This window comes from Periplaneta americana, chromosome 4, assembly GCF_040183065.1.
Source record: "Periplaneta americana isolate PAMFEO1 chromosome 4, P.americana_PAMFEO1_priV1, whole genome shotgun sequence".
In the NCBI taxonomy this organism is placed as follows: Eukaryota; Metazoa; Arthropoda; class Insecta; order Blattodea; family Blattidae; genus Periplaneta; species Periplaneta americana.
In genome coordinates this window covers 13,763,389-13,779,886 of record NC_091120.1, presented here as the reverse complement: position 1 = coordinate 13,779,886, position 16,498 = coordinate 13,763,389, and the positions used below count along the sequence as shown (strand labels likewise).

General features: G+C 36.5%; 1 protein-coding gene across 3 annotated transcripts in view; it reads left to right on the top strand.

The window, feature by feature from the left end:
• LOC138697521 (G patch domain-containing protein 2) overlaps positions 1–16,498 on the top strand; it is a 43,038-nt gene that overhangs the window by 23,590 nt on the left and 2,950 nt on the right. For 2 of the 3 annotated variants that reach the window (XM_069822828.1, XM_069822830.1), the window contains 5 exons: positions 1,040–1,116; positions 4,642–4,886; positions 6,585–6,709; positions 7,398–7,514; positions 12,246–12,394. In XM_069822828.1, the coding sequence (XP_069678929.1) occupies positions 1,040–1,116; positions 4,642–4,886; positions 6,585–6,709; positions 7,398–7,514; positions 12,246–12,394 (713 nt within the window). The remainder of the gene's footprint in view (positions 1–1,039; positions 1,117–4,641; positions 4,887–6,584; positions 6,710–7,397; positions 7,515–12,245; positions 12,395–16,498) is intronic. The other variant, XM_069822829.1, reaches the window with a different exon arrangement.

Here is a 16,498-nt window from a genome sequence, read left to right as displayed (position 1 = left end):
ATTCTTTAGGAGCAAACGAAAATAAATAATCCAAAATAACTAACTTTTTGTAAAATAATCACACATTATTAAAATGCTATTTGAGATACATTATTAAATGCCATTTTAGTTATGTTTTTTTTTTTTCACTTATGTTTTTCTTTCTTCAGACCACCATAAACACGTATATAATTGATATTGATTATATTATAGATCACAGACAAAGTACATACAAGTAATCAATTGAACCCTTACATTACACACTTTATAATAATATTTTACACAAAGATATAGTATTATTTAAGTACAATTTCTACAATTTACATATTTAATAAACATTTTTTTTGTTTTTTTGTTTTATCTTGCACTTGCTTTTAGGTTTGTGCAAGACTCAACTCATTCTAGCATGTAGTTACAGTCAGTATTTGTTCACCTTCGTATTTCTTTATTTATTAATATATTTATTTATTTTCGTTTTTTTCATTCAATTCCATTTCATTTATTCTTTCCATTCTAATTTTTTTAGTCAAAAAAAATATAAACCTAATTGCTTTTGCAATTTTGTGTTAATATTCATCAGTTTTTATAGCTATTTATTTATTTGTAGGAACCTTTCATTTATAAATTTCATTCGTATATCTTTTGTATTTTGACATTCAAGAACAAAGATAAACACGTATAAATGAAGTTTTACTGTTCTGTGCAACTTTCCCCATATCTTGTTAAGGAAAAGTTTTTGAGGAAGATGTGTAGCGTGCTAGAGACAAACGATTTTAGCAAGAACAACAAATGTAATTATTTATTAGTAGTTGAATATTATTATTATTATTATTATTATTATTATTATTATTATTATTATTATTATTATTATTATTATTGTTATTATTACTACTTCTAAACTCCATATTACATTCAAGTCTCATAATAATTGGGAAGACCACGAAAGCGCTGGCATGAGACCGTAACAGATCCTGTAGGGTCTAATACGTGAGGGATATGATGATGATTACTACTTCTACTGTTACTACTACTGCTATAATCGTTTGAATTACCTTTTCAGTGAAATTATGAGCAGTAGCAGTTTAAGCAGCTCTGAGAGTGATACAGGAATATATACAAATGACGAAGGACGGGAAGGTAAGCATTGTGAATTACTATAATTTCAATAATTATTACATGATCATTATTGTCTTGCTTGGTAGAAATAGACAACTGCTCATTAATTTATAGCAAGGAATTTAAGAGCATATGAGTTAAAAAATAAATCATAATTTCATGTCTTGTGTGGATGCCAATAATTAATGTATAGCTAGGAAGTAAAGAATTTGAGAAAACATTGACTGGGTCAGTATTTGGAATTCCAGAAACTTCAGCATATGCATTCATGGATGAAGTAGGAACTCGAATGTATGTAAGCTGTCTGAAGAGACCCTGACAAAGAAAGAGTATCATAAGAAACCATTTCTAACGCTACTATACATTTTATACACACCAACAAATTTCAAATTAGGCTAATAGGACTGTTTAGCTTATAATTGATGTGGTTTCTTGAAATATAGTCTGGAAGAAAACTTCCATATATATTATTCACTCACCTTCTGCAACAAATCTGCCATCTGATGGAAAGTATCTCATCTGACTGAATTGTGCTTCTCACTGTCAAGAGGCTATAGAAGGTGTAATGCCATGGAACATGAAGTGGCAACCGTTGATAAGTGTAAATGCCTTATTGAAAAAAAAAAGAGAGAGAAAAACTTGTTACTTGCCCTTGTCAACAGACATAATCTATATGTAATTGTATAACTGTTTACTAGTTTCACATCTTAAAGCTTCAGTGCTGATTAATATCTATCGAATACATATTTAATACATAGTCATATTATATTTCAGCTTAATAAAGATATACATACTTATTTAACAAGACAAAAAGAAAATATATTTTTTCTCAGCATAGCTCAGTAACTTATGGAACAAAAGGAATTAAGCATTTCTTAATAACAACTTTTAACCAACTTCCTTTAGAATATAGAATTTTACCAAATTGCCGGTGTTTTAAGAATTGTTTAGAAATACGACCACACAGGTGTATACAAACTCACATGTAATAGTTGCGGTAAGTTCTACAGATCATTCCAAACACGCTACAAAGAACACATTAAAGCAATAACCAGAGGACACATTACATCTACATACGCCGATCACATAACCAATGCTAACCATACATACAGTAACATAAATATGGACATGGAAATCCTACATATACAATCCAAGAACCAAAAACTCGACACACTAGAACAATACGAAATATACAAACACACTAAAACACACCACGATCAAATTCTCAACACACATATCAATTTCAGTACACACACACTATTTGACTCCACTCTTCAACACCTTTCAACAATCAAACACACCCACATAACAGGCAGAGAAGTTCGAGATGACGCCGTGATCTAGTAGGCTCTGATGATGGTGCGTGAAGCACTGAAACAGCTGTAAGCCGCACAAATCTTACACAATAACATGAGTAAGTCCACTAGTTAATCAATTAATGATTTATTTTTAATTCTCAATTGATTTATTTATTTCATGGTTTCAAACTTTTTCTTCTTTCTGCCCAAAACTTTATGTTATCTTATTATTTGTTCTTGTTTTGCTTTTTTTCTTTCTTAAATTCTTGTGATATTGTTTGTTTTCCACAGACTATAGTTTCATGATTTTTTAAACGTAAGAATGTGTTCTTGTATAGCCTCTACATATGAGTTATACTTGTTGGGGCGTACTCAATAAATTAAAAAAAAAGTTTTCACCATACACTTGGCTCATTCTTTGATGAATTTCTGCTGCTCTATTCCCTTCTGCTTGAAGAAACTGAATTACACTATGGAACTTGCACTTGGCAGGAGAATCAATCGTAGCAGCCATGTTTATGTACCTGCATGGTGACGTTGGAAGTGACAGAGGTTAAAATGGAGATGTCCAGTCGCCCTCTGAGCATCCCCGTCTCCTACCACTCGATTGGCTGTTATTAGCACAATCAGAGGTTGAAAAAAAAACAGCCCCGTGTGTGTGCGTGCGTGCTTGCTGTTAAAATCACACTTTAGATTAAAAATTAATTGAAAATGTAAAAAGAGTACTTACTTACTTACTTACAAATGGCTTTTAAGGAACCCGAAGGTTCATTGCCGCCCTCACATAAGCCCGCCAGCGGTCCCTATCCTGTGCAAGATCAATCCAGTCTCTATCATCATACCCCACCTCCCTCAAATCCATTTTAATATTATCCTCCCATCTACGTCTCGGCCTCCCTAAAGGTCTTTTTCCCTCCGGTCTCCCAACTAACACTCTATATGCATTTCTGGATTCGCCCATACGTGCTACATGCCCTGCCCATCTCAAACGTCTGGATTTAATGTTCCTAATTATGTCAGGTGAAGAATACAATGCGTGCAGTTCTGTGTTGTGTAACTTTCTCCATTCTCCTGTAACTTCATCCCGCTTAGCCCCAAATATTTTCCTTAGCACCTTATTCTCAAACACCCTGAACCTATGTTCCTCTCTCAGAGTGAGAGTCCAAGTTTCACAACCATACAGAAGAACCGGTAATATAACTGTTTTATAAATTCTAACTTTCAGATTTTTGGACAGCAGACTGGATGATAAGAGCTTCTCAACCGAATAATAACACGCATTTCCCATATTTATTCTGCGTTTAATTTCCTCCCGAGTGTCATTTATATTTGTTACTGTTGCTCCAAGATATTTGAATTTTTCCACCTCTTCGAAGGATAAATCTCCAATTTTTATATTTCCATTTCGTACAATATTCTGGTCACGAGACATAATCATATACTTTGTCTTTTCGGGATTTACTTCCAAACCGATCGCTCTACTTGCTTCAAGTAAAATTTCCGTGTTTTCCCTAATCGTTTGTGTATTTTCTCCTAACATATTCACGTAAGAGTACTTACACTGTAAAAATTACTTGACTTCAGTCTTAAATGGGTTTAAATTATTAGTGTTCATATTATAAATTGGAAGATTAGTGGCTATTTGACTGACAGTGTACATTGGAGATTCTGAATATTTTGATGTTTAGTATACTTTTCATTTATGTATTATTTGTATGTCTTGATGAGTACTCATACATGTCCTTGTTCTGTTTTACATAAATCAATATTTTTCTTACAAAACAGCTGCTTTATACATAAATGTGTTTGTGACAGAAAAAATATTAAATCGTTTAAAATATTGTTTCACAGAACACCTAGATTTAAGATTAAAAATTATTCTTAAGATCCTCTTCTGAATTATATAAAATCTTTGGACCTTATGTTGGTTTGTTTGAATACTTCGAGTTTAACATTAACCCCTTACCGCATTCTGGGACAGATATGGCACATACCAGTTTTATATTCACATAATTTATAATATAAGCGTATAATATTTCAAACTGCATACTGGAACAGATATGGCACAATGTCAAGAATTGGATTTGACCATATGTGACAACAGTTGAGAAAGAAAGAACTACTTAAGTTATTTGAATATTAAACCAGCGTGTCCAAGACTGTCCCATGCGGTAAGGGGTTAATTTTACAATTACATAAATTTTATGTTTTCAGCTTTCTTACTGCACTGTCTCTACTCATATTGCAGGAGATGATGAACAAAGTGATTGGTGGGGTGGAGATGCAGGGTCCGTGTGTGGTAGAGGCTGGTGGGAGGAAGAAGACGAGCAGACATCAGGACCTTCTCAAGTCGGTGGTGACATAGTGACAGATGTGGACGAAGACAGTGATTCTACTTTTCATGCAATTCTCACAGGAAGTTTAGACCCTCTGTCTGAAGAGATGTCAAAGCAGGCTTACCGTGTTAACATGCAATGGCTCAGGGAGGGATTGGTGAGTTATGGAAGGTGTACGAGGTTATTCAAAAGTCATAATGCTTTTGAAGTCAGTGAAACTTTGTTATAAGGTTTATATAATAGTACATTGTGCAACGAGCCTATAATGGTAGTAATTAAGATGCGAGTGTGTTTGTTTATGAAATGAGCACAAGCGAGTTTCATAATTTTCATACGAGCGTCTTAATTACCATTATAGGCAAGTTTCATACGACTTTTTATGCTCGACCATATCTCTAACTTGAAATTATTCATAAGTATTCATGTTATGGTTATCTAAGTGAAGAGCGGAACTGGCCTTCTAAATTGTGAGATGTGCGAAAGTATTGATTTTTTCCGAGGGACGAATGTCATTGACCTTGATATAATCGAGAAAATAACATGAACATTAATATTGATATAACCTGGAAATTGATTTAGAATTCAAAAACGAGATGACAAATTGAATTTATTTGAATATTATTTACAATTAACGCTAATTATTATAGTAACAGAACATAACCTTCTGCGACAGTATTGGATTTCCAGCCTCCGTGACGTTTCGCTAATTGTCTTTCGATTGCATATCCGAGAATAATCGATACTTGCGGTTTTATAATGGTACAAAGGTGATTTCTCATTGGCTGAACAACTGAACTATAATGAATAGGTGTACTTTAATGAGGTGCATTAAAGGGCTACTACCATGTGTATAATTACTACATTTCGGCATGGTCGAGCATAAAAACAGTTTATGTAACAATGGGGTTTATTTATGCAAAAAGCGATTTGATTAATATAAAATTCAGATATGACTGCAACTTTTTCTTCCAGGTTATACAGAATGGAAATGATATAACCCTGTAGATTGAAATGGACGACAGGGTACTCTTAAATGAATAGAAAACCTATATTACGTTTCGTGATTAAATGCACGGTTAATTAGAAAATTAAGTTGAAGTTTTAACAGTCTGGCAACATTGGCATAAAATTAGGCTTTAAAGTCTGCTAAAATTTGCAACTCTGCATGGAGTATTGGAGCGGCCTTCAAAAGACTTGACAACGACAATGGACAGCGACATAATTAAAATTATTGAAACTACAAAGCTTCCGTCCTCTTTGACACCGCTAGCCTACTAATTGAACGTGGCTACTTTAGTAATGTGAGCTCCAATTGGTAATCAAAACTTGGTGAGCGTATAGGTGTTATAATATTTCAGAATTAAAAATAGCAATTAGTATAAAGGTACTGTGTTTCAGAATCAATCAATCAATCAAACTCCTGTATCTCCTCATGAGGAGCATAGGGCATTCACAAAGTGCCTCCATCGGACCCTATTTGTAGCCAACTTCTTCACTTCGCTCCATGTTTTCCCCTCCCTAGCAATTTCCTCCAAAACTGTTCTCTTCCATATATTTTTTGGCCTTCCTCTTGTTCTACTACCCTGAGGGTTCCAATCCAAAGCCATTCTTTCTACTGCTCCATCTTCTTTCCTGATTGTGTGCCCTATCCAATTCCACTTTCGTCTTTTGATTTCTATTGTGATTTCTTTCTGATTTGTTATCTTCCATAGTTCTGAGTTTGTGATTATATCTGGCCAGTTTCAGAATTAAAAATAGCAACAGTATAAAAATATACTGTGAGTAATATAATCATTGTCTATTGATATTGTACAGTAGGGTAACAGCAATTTAATGATTTTACTTGCCTACTTAGAGTGGACGAGAGATACGAGCTGGTAGAAGGAGAGTGCGTGGTGAAAGACCAGGATTTAGTATTGTTACATCTGCAAATGAGAAACTTTCTCGCTTTCTCCAGGATCCTGGTCAGTCAGAGCTGAGGTAATAATTGACGACAGCACATTCTGTTCCAAATACTGTGTGACTAAAATTTGACTTCAGTCACTGTTGTAACTCATCACACTTGGCATGTCTTCATAGGTCTGCCAATCCTTGCCAGTGCCTGTCCTTTGGGAACTTCCACTTTTCGCCTTTTGAGAAAGTTTGATATCTTTTCTCCCCACTCCTTCCTTACTTTGGATGTACCCGTGCTTCTTGTACCTTTCTGCCAGCAACATCCAATTTCTCATAACCCATTCGAGTCTGCCAAGTGTTGTGTGTTCTTTCTGTTTAATAGTTTCACTTTTCCGCCCAATTTGACTTTGCTTGTCTCTTTAATCTTAGACACGTACTTCTTGGGTGTGTCAAAACTTTTCAGAAGTCTGTTAGGTTTGAGTGCTGGAGTCAGATCATTTGTTGCAGTAATCCTTGTCAACTTTGCGTCAATTTAAGATTTTGTTTGTCTATTTACTTTTTTATTAAGTTTAAAAGTAAAACTTCCTACATATCGTTGAAAGGCATGACAAGAATGTCATGCAGGAGCTAAATTTGATAATATAGGCGTCACAAAAGTAATATAAATAATTTCGTGTACATGTAACTTCAGAAGTTTAGTGTTTTTAATCTGTATTTTACAGATTTAATTTTTTCTATAATTGTGTTTATATATATTTTTGTTTTTGTTTGATAGACTCCATCCAATGCAAAAGCAGGAAAGAGACCAATTGTGCCACTTAGCCAATCTGTATTCTCTCCAAATGTCAAGCGATCCAAATCGTCGAACCTGCCCTGTTCTCACTAAAACTAGGTAAGTTTCAAATATTGTTTCATATCACTTGAGGAAAAATAATTCTGCTTATTACAGTTTTAACAAGAAAGAAGATACCTTGGCAATATTTATTGACTTTCAGTTAGCATATGACTCTGTTTGGAGAAATAAATTATTACTAAAACTCCAGAAATTAGGTATCTCCAGCAATATGTTCAGATGGATATCAGAATTCCTTAGTCAAAGATTCATTGCCACAATTCAATAACTCACTTTCTAGTTACAGACAAACATATCGAGGTCTACCGCAGGGTGCTGTCCTTAGCACAACTTTATTCAATATTTATATAAATGACTTACCCTCCCTATTAGAGGAATCAAACATGAAAACAGCACTATTTGCAGATGATATAGTTTGTGGACTTCCGGATCTTACAGACATAGAGACAAAATTCAAAATTCTGCCATGCTAATGTAATATGCCTTCTCGGTGCTATTTTGAAATGCGGACAGTATGTCACAAAACAAGAAGACTATGATTGAGGATTAGCCATCTAAAGAAGATGCAGATATACCGTATTCATCATATCTGAAGCCAACATTGATGCTGAACAAGAGACATATTGTAAATTTGGAAACTACAACATATACATTCTAAAGAAACACCAGCAGATAGCGAGTGACATCTTAGTTCTGATTGTGGATTTAAATGGTCACTCATCAAGCTGGGGTTTCAATATTGGAAATAGTGTAGGAGAAACCATTGAATTGTAGATTCCCATAATAAAGGGATGAACCAAAAATCTTTATGCACTACAATGGCCAGGTTGGAATCAAAACAACTCCAATAGATTCTATGAGATTCCTCACTAATATTAACAGCATCAAAATGACAATAGAAGAAAAAGCACTGATTCCATATGAAAAACTTATCAGATTACCAGGAAACAATTGGCATTCATACAGTCCTCTCTGTAGATTGAAAACTCAAAGAAGTTTCATATCCATGGTTCAAGAATTAAAACAGAAAATCAATATCCTGAATTTAAAAGAAAACTTACAAATTAAACCAAACCCTTTAACTCTATTAAATATAGAATATAATCTAAATTTAATAGAAGAAATACTGAAATCAGAAGTAAACACTGAAATAATGAAACAATTGTCTTTAGAGACAATTAATATTAGGTACCCTCCACAAAACTGGCTAAATGAAGCCAGACGGATCCTTGATCTCCAGAGAACAAGGTGCCGGTGCAGGTGTTACGTGCTGTCTCTTCTCACTTTATAGATCACTTGGATATGGAACAACAAGTTTTGATGGTGAAATCATTGCAATAAGTGAATTTCTCAGGAATCTTCTATGCCACATCAATAAATTTAAGAATGCAGTTATATTGTCAGACTCCAAAGCAGCTATTCTATCAATCATCTCTAAGAGGTCTATTATCACAAAGATTTTGATTTCCATATATCCTATTTTTAATCTTCTTAGGGGGAATACTAGTATTATTTATTTACGTTACAAGACTAGCCTCAAATGAAATATTTTACATATCAACCAAAATAATAATAATTATAATTATTATTATAATAATATTATCATTACCTTCATTTCAAACAGCAGAAATAACTAAAATGCTCTCTCAATTAATATCACTCAATAAAAGAATTGTATTCCAATGGATACCATCCCATTGTGGAATCCTGGGAAACGAGAATGCGGATGCTTTAGCAGAGAAGGGCAGCACTGCTACTTACAGACCTGTTACTAAATCTACGTATTACTCTGTGAAAAGATTTATTAAATCTACATACTTAGACTTCAACAAACAAAATTTTATAACACAATCACAAGGGAAAAAATGGAACTCACTGCATCATAATCCACAGTTAATTCCCGATTTACCACGAAAATCGTGTGTAGCTGCATTTAAATTGGCAACAGGCCATGATTGTTTGACCAAACACCTGCATAGAATTGGAATATATCAGTCCCCTAACTGCCTATTGTGCAACTCAAACCAAGAAATGGATTCGGAACATCTCAAAATCTGTGCTTCAGTGGCTGACCATGATAATATCTTTGAAAAATATTGGAGTGCAAGAGGTCAAATGACTTTATTGTCAAACGCCTGGCATTAGAAAACAACAACAACAATGGCCAGGTGAGCAATCCAGATTTGCAATTCTATCAACAGACATAGGAAACAAACCTGCAAGGAGAGTAATTGAAGACATTGGCATTGGGCATCATGCTACTATAACTAGAACAGATTTAAGGAAACGACTAAAAAGCGCAAATGGAAAGAGAAAGACCAAATGGAATTTCAAGGAAGCCAATTGGGAAAAATACAAAAGAGGAAGCAGTATACTGTTAGAAATAATAAAACTAAGCAGAATGTATACAAAACAATAAAATAAATTCATCAGGGGGAAAGGAACTGATCATCCTACCTCATTATCTCCTAGCTTAATTGCCTCATGTTGGTATCACTTGTGAGGTTCAGACCTGTCTTTGGACGTTGACTAAACAACAACAATTATTAGAACTGCAAAATTGTTTGTGTCACGAGAAAAATCATTTGACAGTGAATGTGCAGCAAATTGTATGTGAAGTTACTGCTTTCATCAGATCACTTTTTTTAAGCCATAAACATTTATTTAGTAATAGTACTTTAGGTTCAAGGTTGATAGCATTGAAGTGCCAGCCATCTTTGATCTTTGGTACTTCCCCATATATATTGTTTTGAGTAATTTTGCCAGTCTGCAAATCAATATCCAATCTATAAAGTTATTTGTCCATATAAATATATATTTACTTACGTAAGTCATAGCAGCACAGTATGTAATGTTTAAAGGTTATTGATCAGTTTATAAGAACTTAGTTTCTTATTATATAAACAAAAAAATAATATTCCTTTAATTTTCCTGTATAAAAAATTATTTAACCATTTTCAATTTCTGATATCATTTATAGCTGTTTCTAGTGATAAAAGTTCATATAATAATTTCCTTTAGGAGAGAAGTAATGTGTATCCTACAATGAGAGAGTTTGGGGCAGAATTTACTACCTTTTTAATTTAAAAATGCAGCTACGTGGTTAATCATATACTATTTCAGCATTGGTTGTAATAAATTCGTGATGTAGGTATTCCCTATAATCGAAATGAAATGAAATTATAGCATCAGAATTCCAGAAAGCTCTTGACCATATCTGCAGGAATTGTTAAGTAAGGGAAGGAGGAAGAAGAATAACAGTAATACGAGGCGCATCCAGAAAGTAAGTTTCCCGATTTTTTCCCCTTGAAAGTAAACGTAATTAGCCGTGTCAATTGTGCATGCGTAACAGATCTATGATGTATCAATCATATGCCAGCTGGACAGGTCCCGCCTGGTGCCATTAGCATGGCAGCAGTGGTCCAAAATGGAAGCTCTTATTCCTTCTCCCACCGCCTGCGAGGTTCGGTTGGTGATAAAGTTCTTTAATGCACAAAGCATTGTACCAATTGAAATTCATCGGCAGCTCTGTCAGGTCTATGGGCCGAACATCATGAGTAAGCAGATGGTGCGTCGCTGGTGTAGGCAGTTTTCCGAAGGTCGTCAAAGTGTCCATGATGAAGAGCGCAGGGGCGACCGTCCCTCATCAATGATGATCGTGTTGAGCTGGTGTGGCAGTGCATCATGGAGAACCGTCGCTTCACCATTACGGAGCTGAGCAGCCATTTTCCGCAGATATCGCGATCCTTGTTGCATGAGATTGTCACTAAGCACCTGCTGTTCAAAAAAGTGTGTGCCAGGTGGGTGCCGAAAAACCTGACACTCGAACACAAAATGCAACATTTAGGAGCAGCACTGACATTTCTGCAACGGCATCACGATGACGGCGACGAGTTCCTCGACAGGATCGTCACGGGCGATGAGACTTGGATTTCGCACTTCACCCCGGAAACCAAGCAGCAGTCAATGCATTGGTGGCATAGTGGATCTCCGGTCAGGACGAAATTCAAACAGACGCTGTCGGTACGGAAAGTGATGTGCACAGTGTTCTGGGACAGGAAGGGCATTCTGCTCATTGACTTCCTTCCAAGAGGTGAAACAGTGAACGCTGACCGTTACTGTGAAACACTGCGAAAATTTCAACGTGGCATTCAAAACAAGAGGCATGGAATGGTTACTGCAGGTGTTGTGCTCCTCCATGACAATGCTCGTCCACATATGGCTCGGCGCACAGCAGCTGTCTTGACGGAATTTGGTTGGGAGTTGTTTGATCATCCACCCTACAGTCCTGATCTTGCTCCCAGCGATTTTCACGTTTTCTTGCACCTCAAGAAATTCCTGTCCTCCGGTGAACGTTTTGGCAACAACGAAGAGCTGAAGACGTCTGTCACACGCTGGTTCCATTCACAGGCGGCAGAGTTCTACGACAGAGGGATACAAAAGTTGATCCCACGATACGACAAATGTTTCAATTCTGATGGTTGCTATGTTGAAAAATAGCTGAAACATTGCTGTACCTGTTGCCAATAAATGTTTTCCTGAAAGTGTGTGTTCTTTTTTTTAAAAAAAAAATAGGGAAACTTACTTTCTGGATGCACCTCGTACAATGAGAGAGTATGAACTAGAAAACTGCGCTCGTGTATTCACAAAAAATCAGTTGAAACCTAAGAATTGTAGTGATTGTTCCTACGAAATTTGATTACTTTAATAACTAATCATTGGTTATCTTTATATGTTTTCACCATTGGATTTTCTTCTCTTCGACCACAGGAATACAATGCAAGCTGTGCGTGTGGAGCAGGTTCGTCTTACAAGGCTGCAAGCTCGACTGCATCATTTTGGTGATTTCAAGAGAAGGCGCAAAATGCCTCCTGGTACTGGAACATCTGTTCCTAACATGCCATCTCACTCACCTTCAGGTTGGTAAAGTATTTAAAAACAGGTTGCATATTGTTTTGTTATACGTTTTTCGTGAATACATGACACAATTTTTTTGAGCTGGGAAGGTTCTGTTTTATTTCTTTGTGGTTAATCAGTATACAATTTTTTACTTCACCATACTTGGCATTTTCATTTCTGTCATTTGCATTAAACCTTTCAGTTGTTTTAGATTTATGTACGGAGAAAAATTTACCAATGATTTCAATATTGATTGTGGCATTTACGAAAATGACTCTGTAATTACGAATGACAAATTAACAAGTGCCAGAAATTTATTTAAACTCAAGTGATTTGTTTCTATGTATCAAAATGTGAAGAAATAATTTTTGTTACAAGCAACTATTTTAATTTGTGTAATTAAACTTCACCAAATAAAACGAAAGGTTTGAAACTAATACAAGCTCGACATCTGGAAGAATAAGCACTGGAACCTGGTTGGCAAGTTGGTATAGTGCTGGCCTTCGATGCCCAAGGTTGCGGGTTCGACCCTGGGCCAGGTCGATGGCATTTAAGTGCGCTTAAATGCGACAAGCTCATGTCAGTAGATTTACTGGCATGTAAAAGAACTCCTGCGGGACAAAATTCCGGCACATCCGGCGACGCTGATATAACCTCTGCAGTTGCGAGTGTCGTTAAATAAAACATAACATTTTTTTTTTTAAGCACTGGAAATAATGTAGTTATGCAGTTGCAGTGATATAGTAGCATCATCTAGCAAGAGAAAAGGGAAACGAAAATTTGTCTTTGTACTCAGTGAAAAAGTGTTCTCTGGTAAGATGTCTTTCTGTACTTAATAATCGACATTCCACTCATATATTCCACATTCTGTCTTTTTGCAATACATTATTTTTCTGCTTGAAATGTTAAATAAGTTGTAATTATTACAGACTGTAACTTTACACATTCATTTACATATTTCCATTTATTTTAGTACCTGACTGACCTTTCAGTTAGAGCTTTATTGTATCTTATGGTACAGTGAGAGGCAAACTAGATGCCTTTCTGTCCGCCTGACTATTGCATCGTTTCAGCATATATACGGGGTGAATGTTCTTGGGCTTTTCTTACAGCTTAATTCCGAGTCATAGACCCTTCCTTAAAGCTAGTGAAGAGATAAAATGTGCACTTTCATTTCTGATGGAAAATGGGATGGCTTCTCAGTTTACACTGAGTTTTCAGCTTGTACACTTCGTATCATTGAAATACTCCCAGTTGAATATTGTGCCAAACAACTCATTTTTTCGTTTAAATGCATCTTTTAAAGAAGAAACCATATGACGAGTATATTCACAAGTTTGAGAGATGTATTCTGAGTGTTGTATGTTGTTTAGTCAATGGTCCAAAGACAGGTCTGAACCTCACAAGTGATACCAACAAGACACCACTTATGAGGCAACTAGGCCAGAACATCATGGGGTAGGGTGGCCAGTTCTTTTCCCCTTCCATTGCATACATCGCCAATTAGCTACATGTTACACTAGTCAGACTTCAGATGTATACAAAGAATTGTTTTTCCTCTGACATTATTGTCAAGTGAAATGTACTGCCTGATAATAGATTGATTGATTCAGTGTTAAATAAAAATAAATCTCGTGCTAAGACAGCCTTGACCCAGCAAAGCCTTGAGAATATAATGTGAGATTAAAACTTTCATTTAAGCAGTGGTGTACAAAACTCTCATGATGCACATGAAATGCCATTGCACGATGTGTGGTTACTGCTGATCGAGTCATTGGCACAGTATTTCGTTCGGACCATTATCACTGGAGAAACACACTATGCATATTTTCAGCAATGTAGTGCATCCTCACACACACATTACTCAATAGACACTCTTTGTGAAGTGTTCGATGGCAAAGTAATCAGCCAGTGACTATGCTCATCTCGTCTTCCTGACCTGAATGTATGTTGAAAGAGTAGTGGAACGGAGAAAAATTCTCTCCGGCACCAGGATTTGAACCCGGGTTTTCAGCTCTACGTGCTGATGCTTTATCCACTAAGCCACACCGGATTCCCATCCCGGTGTTGGATCGAATCCTCTCAGTTTAAGTTCCACCTCTAGGGTTCCCTCTGGTGGTCCCCCTCTGCACTACGTCTATGAACGTAGGACTAATGTCCACACACGTGCGGAGGTGCAATCGTTATGAGTGACTGGATCCGACGGAAGAAGCGCCATCTTAAATCACGAAGTGATTTACGCATATCATATATATTATTTTAATGTACTGAAGTACATATGATATTTCCATGCAGATATTCTGCGTCATCGTATGATGAAAGAGTAGTGGAACGGAGAAAAATTCTCTCCGGCACCGGGATTTGAACCCGGGTTTTCAGCTCTACATACTGATGCTTTATCCACTAAGCCACACTGGATTCGGATCGAATCCTCTCAGTTTAAGTTCCACCTCTAGCGTATGTTAATTTTAAGTATGACAAAACTTAAATGAAAAAGTGTACTGTAATAATAGCACACTGTGCAAGGATTAGGAACTGAGATGAGACTAGTCCACATCACAAATAGAGCTCCAGAAAGCATTATACAATTTTCCTCATCATTGTCAGTTATGTCTTTACCAGGAAGGACAGCATTTCAACAACTGCTTTAAGTTGAAGGTGTGTGAAGTATTTTATTTTCATTTTTCTACGTTCTCTGCAGCATACTAAAAACGATTTTGGGGGATGCTCATTCTCTGGCCAGGAATAAAAGTATGCTGCAGCCAGGGGAGTAAGAAAGCACTGACTTTGCCTCACAAGCTGAAATTAAGCTGTACGAAAGGTCCAAGAAGGTTGCTCCCTAGCCATTGTTGAAGGAGTGAAAAGGCACTAATCTGCCGCCTTCTCTATGTACGAGAGTGGGCTGGAAAGTTTCTGGTCTGATAAGGAAGCGGACATGTTATCAGGTTGAAATTTTATGTGTGTTCAACATAGTATCCCTGCACTTGAATACACTTTTCCCTGAAGTGTTCTAATGTCTGTAACCCTGTTGTAAGAATGAGTGTTCCTGGATGTCCAGCCATGCAGATACACCATTCGTGACTTCATTGTCACTGGGGAAATGCTTGTCCACTAGGTGTGTCTACATGACAGGAAACACATGGCAATCTTGTGCCATTTTAGTTTCGGCACATTGTGTTTCTTTCTTTCCTTTTCTTTTTTCCTCTTTATTCTTGTCATATTTCTTGTTCTTAGTTACCCTTACTTCTCATAGATGGCTTCCATTTCCGACATTTTAGGTCTCTTTCTTCCTTTTTATAGATAGCTTGTTTTTTTTCCGCCATTCTTGGTCTCTTATTTCCCACGTATAAGGAGCGAATTTTAATTCATCACGTGACATGGACTTTAGAATTTCATTGGCTCTGATTACATGAATTATTAATTAGCGTCGGTTTTCCTGAGGGAGACGCTTGACACGGGCAGTGTGGGGGAGACACTTGAAGAGTAAGGTTGTGTGACAGCCGTGGAGAGCTAGGCAGGTTTGCTTAGCGACTGTCTGTGATGGGATCACGGATAACCCGATCCGGGCAGGGACATGAACTGCTGTAGTCAGGGCTCAAACGGGGATTGTGTCTTGACGCAGGCAGAAACGTGGCCCAGGGCATGTGGTGTGGTATGCTGTGTGATTACGGAGGCATGAGAGTTGAAGAGAGACCATTGTTGTTTTGGTTTCGAGACTGGCCTACCAGCAATCGTAACAGGTTTTCATAAGTCAGTAATTGTAAGTTTCTTGTAATTAGTAGAAGTATATTTAATTTCACACAGAGTATTAGATAATTCACGAATAAGCTGGCATTCGTCAAGTGTGTATTACATTGGTTGTGTTTGGTTCTGTATTAGTGCTTTCTGCCACATCCGACAAGTTTGGACTTGTCTAGCAAATTACTTATACTTACAGTCTGTGGGTACAGATGGAGTTACTAGTGTGTGTAATGGTGAATGCCAGTTCAGTGACCTTTAGTGGCAAGCCAGTTTCGATGCATTGGTGGAGTTATCGATGACTGTATTTCTACTGCAGACTTTTTGTTCATTTCCAATTTCCAGAAGTGTTAATTAATAAATGTAAGCAGATAGTTGATTATTTA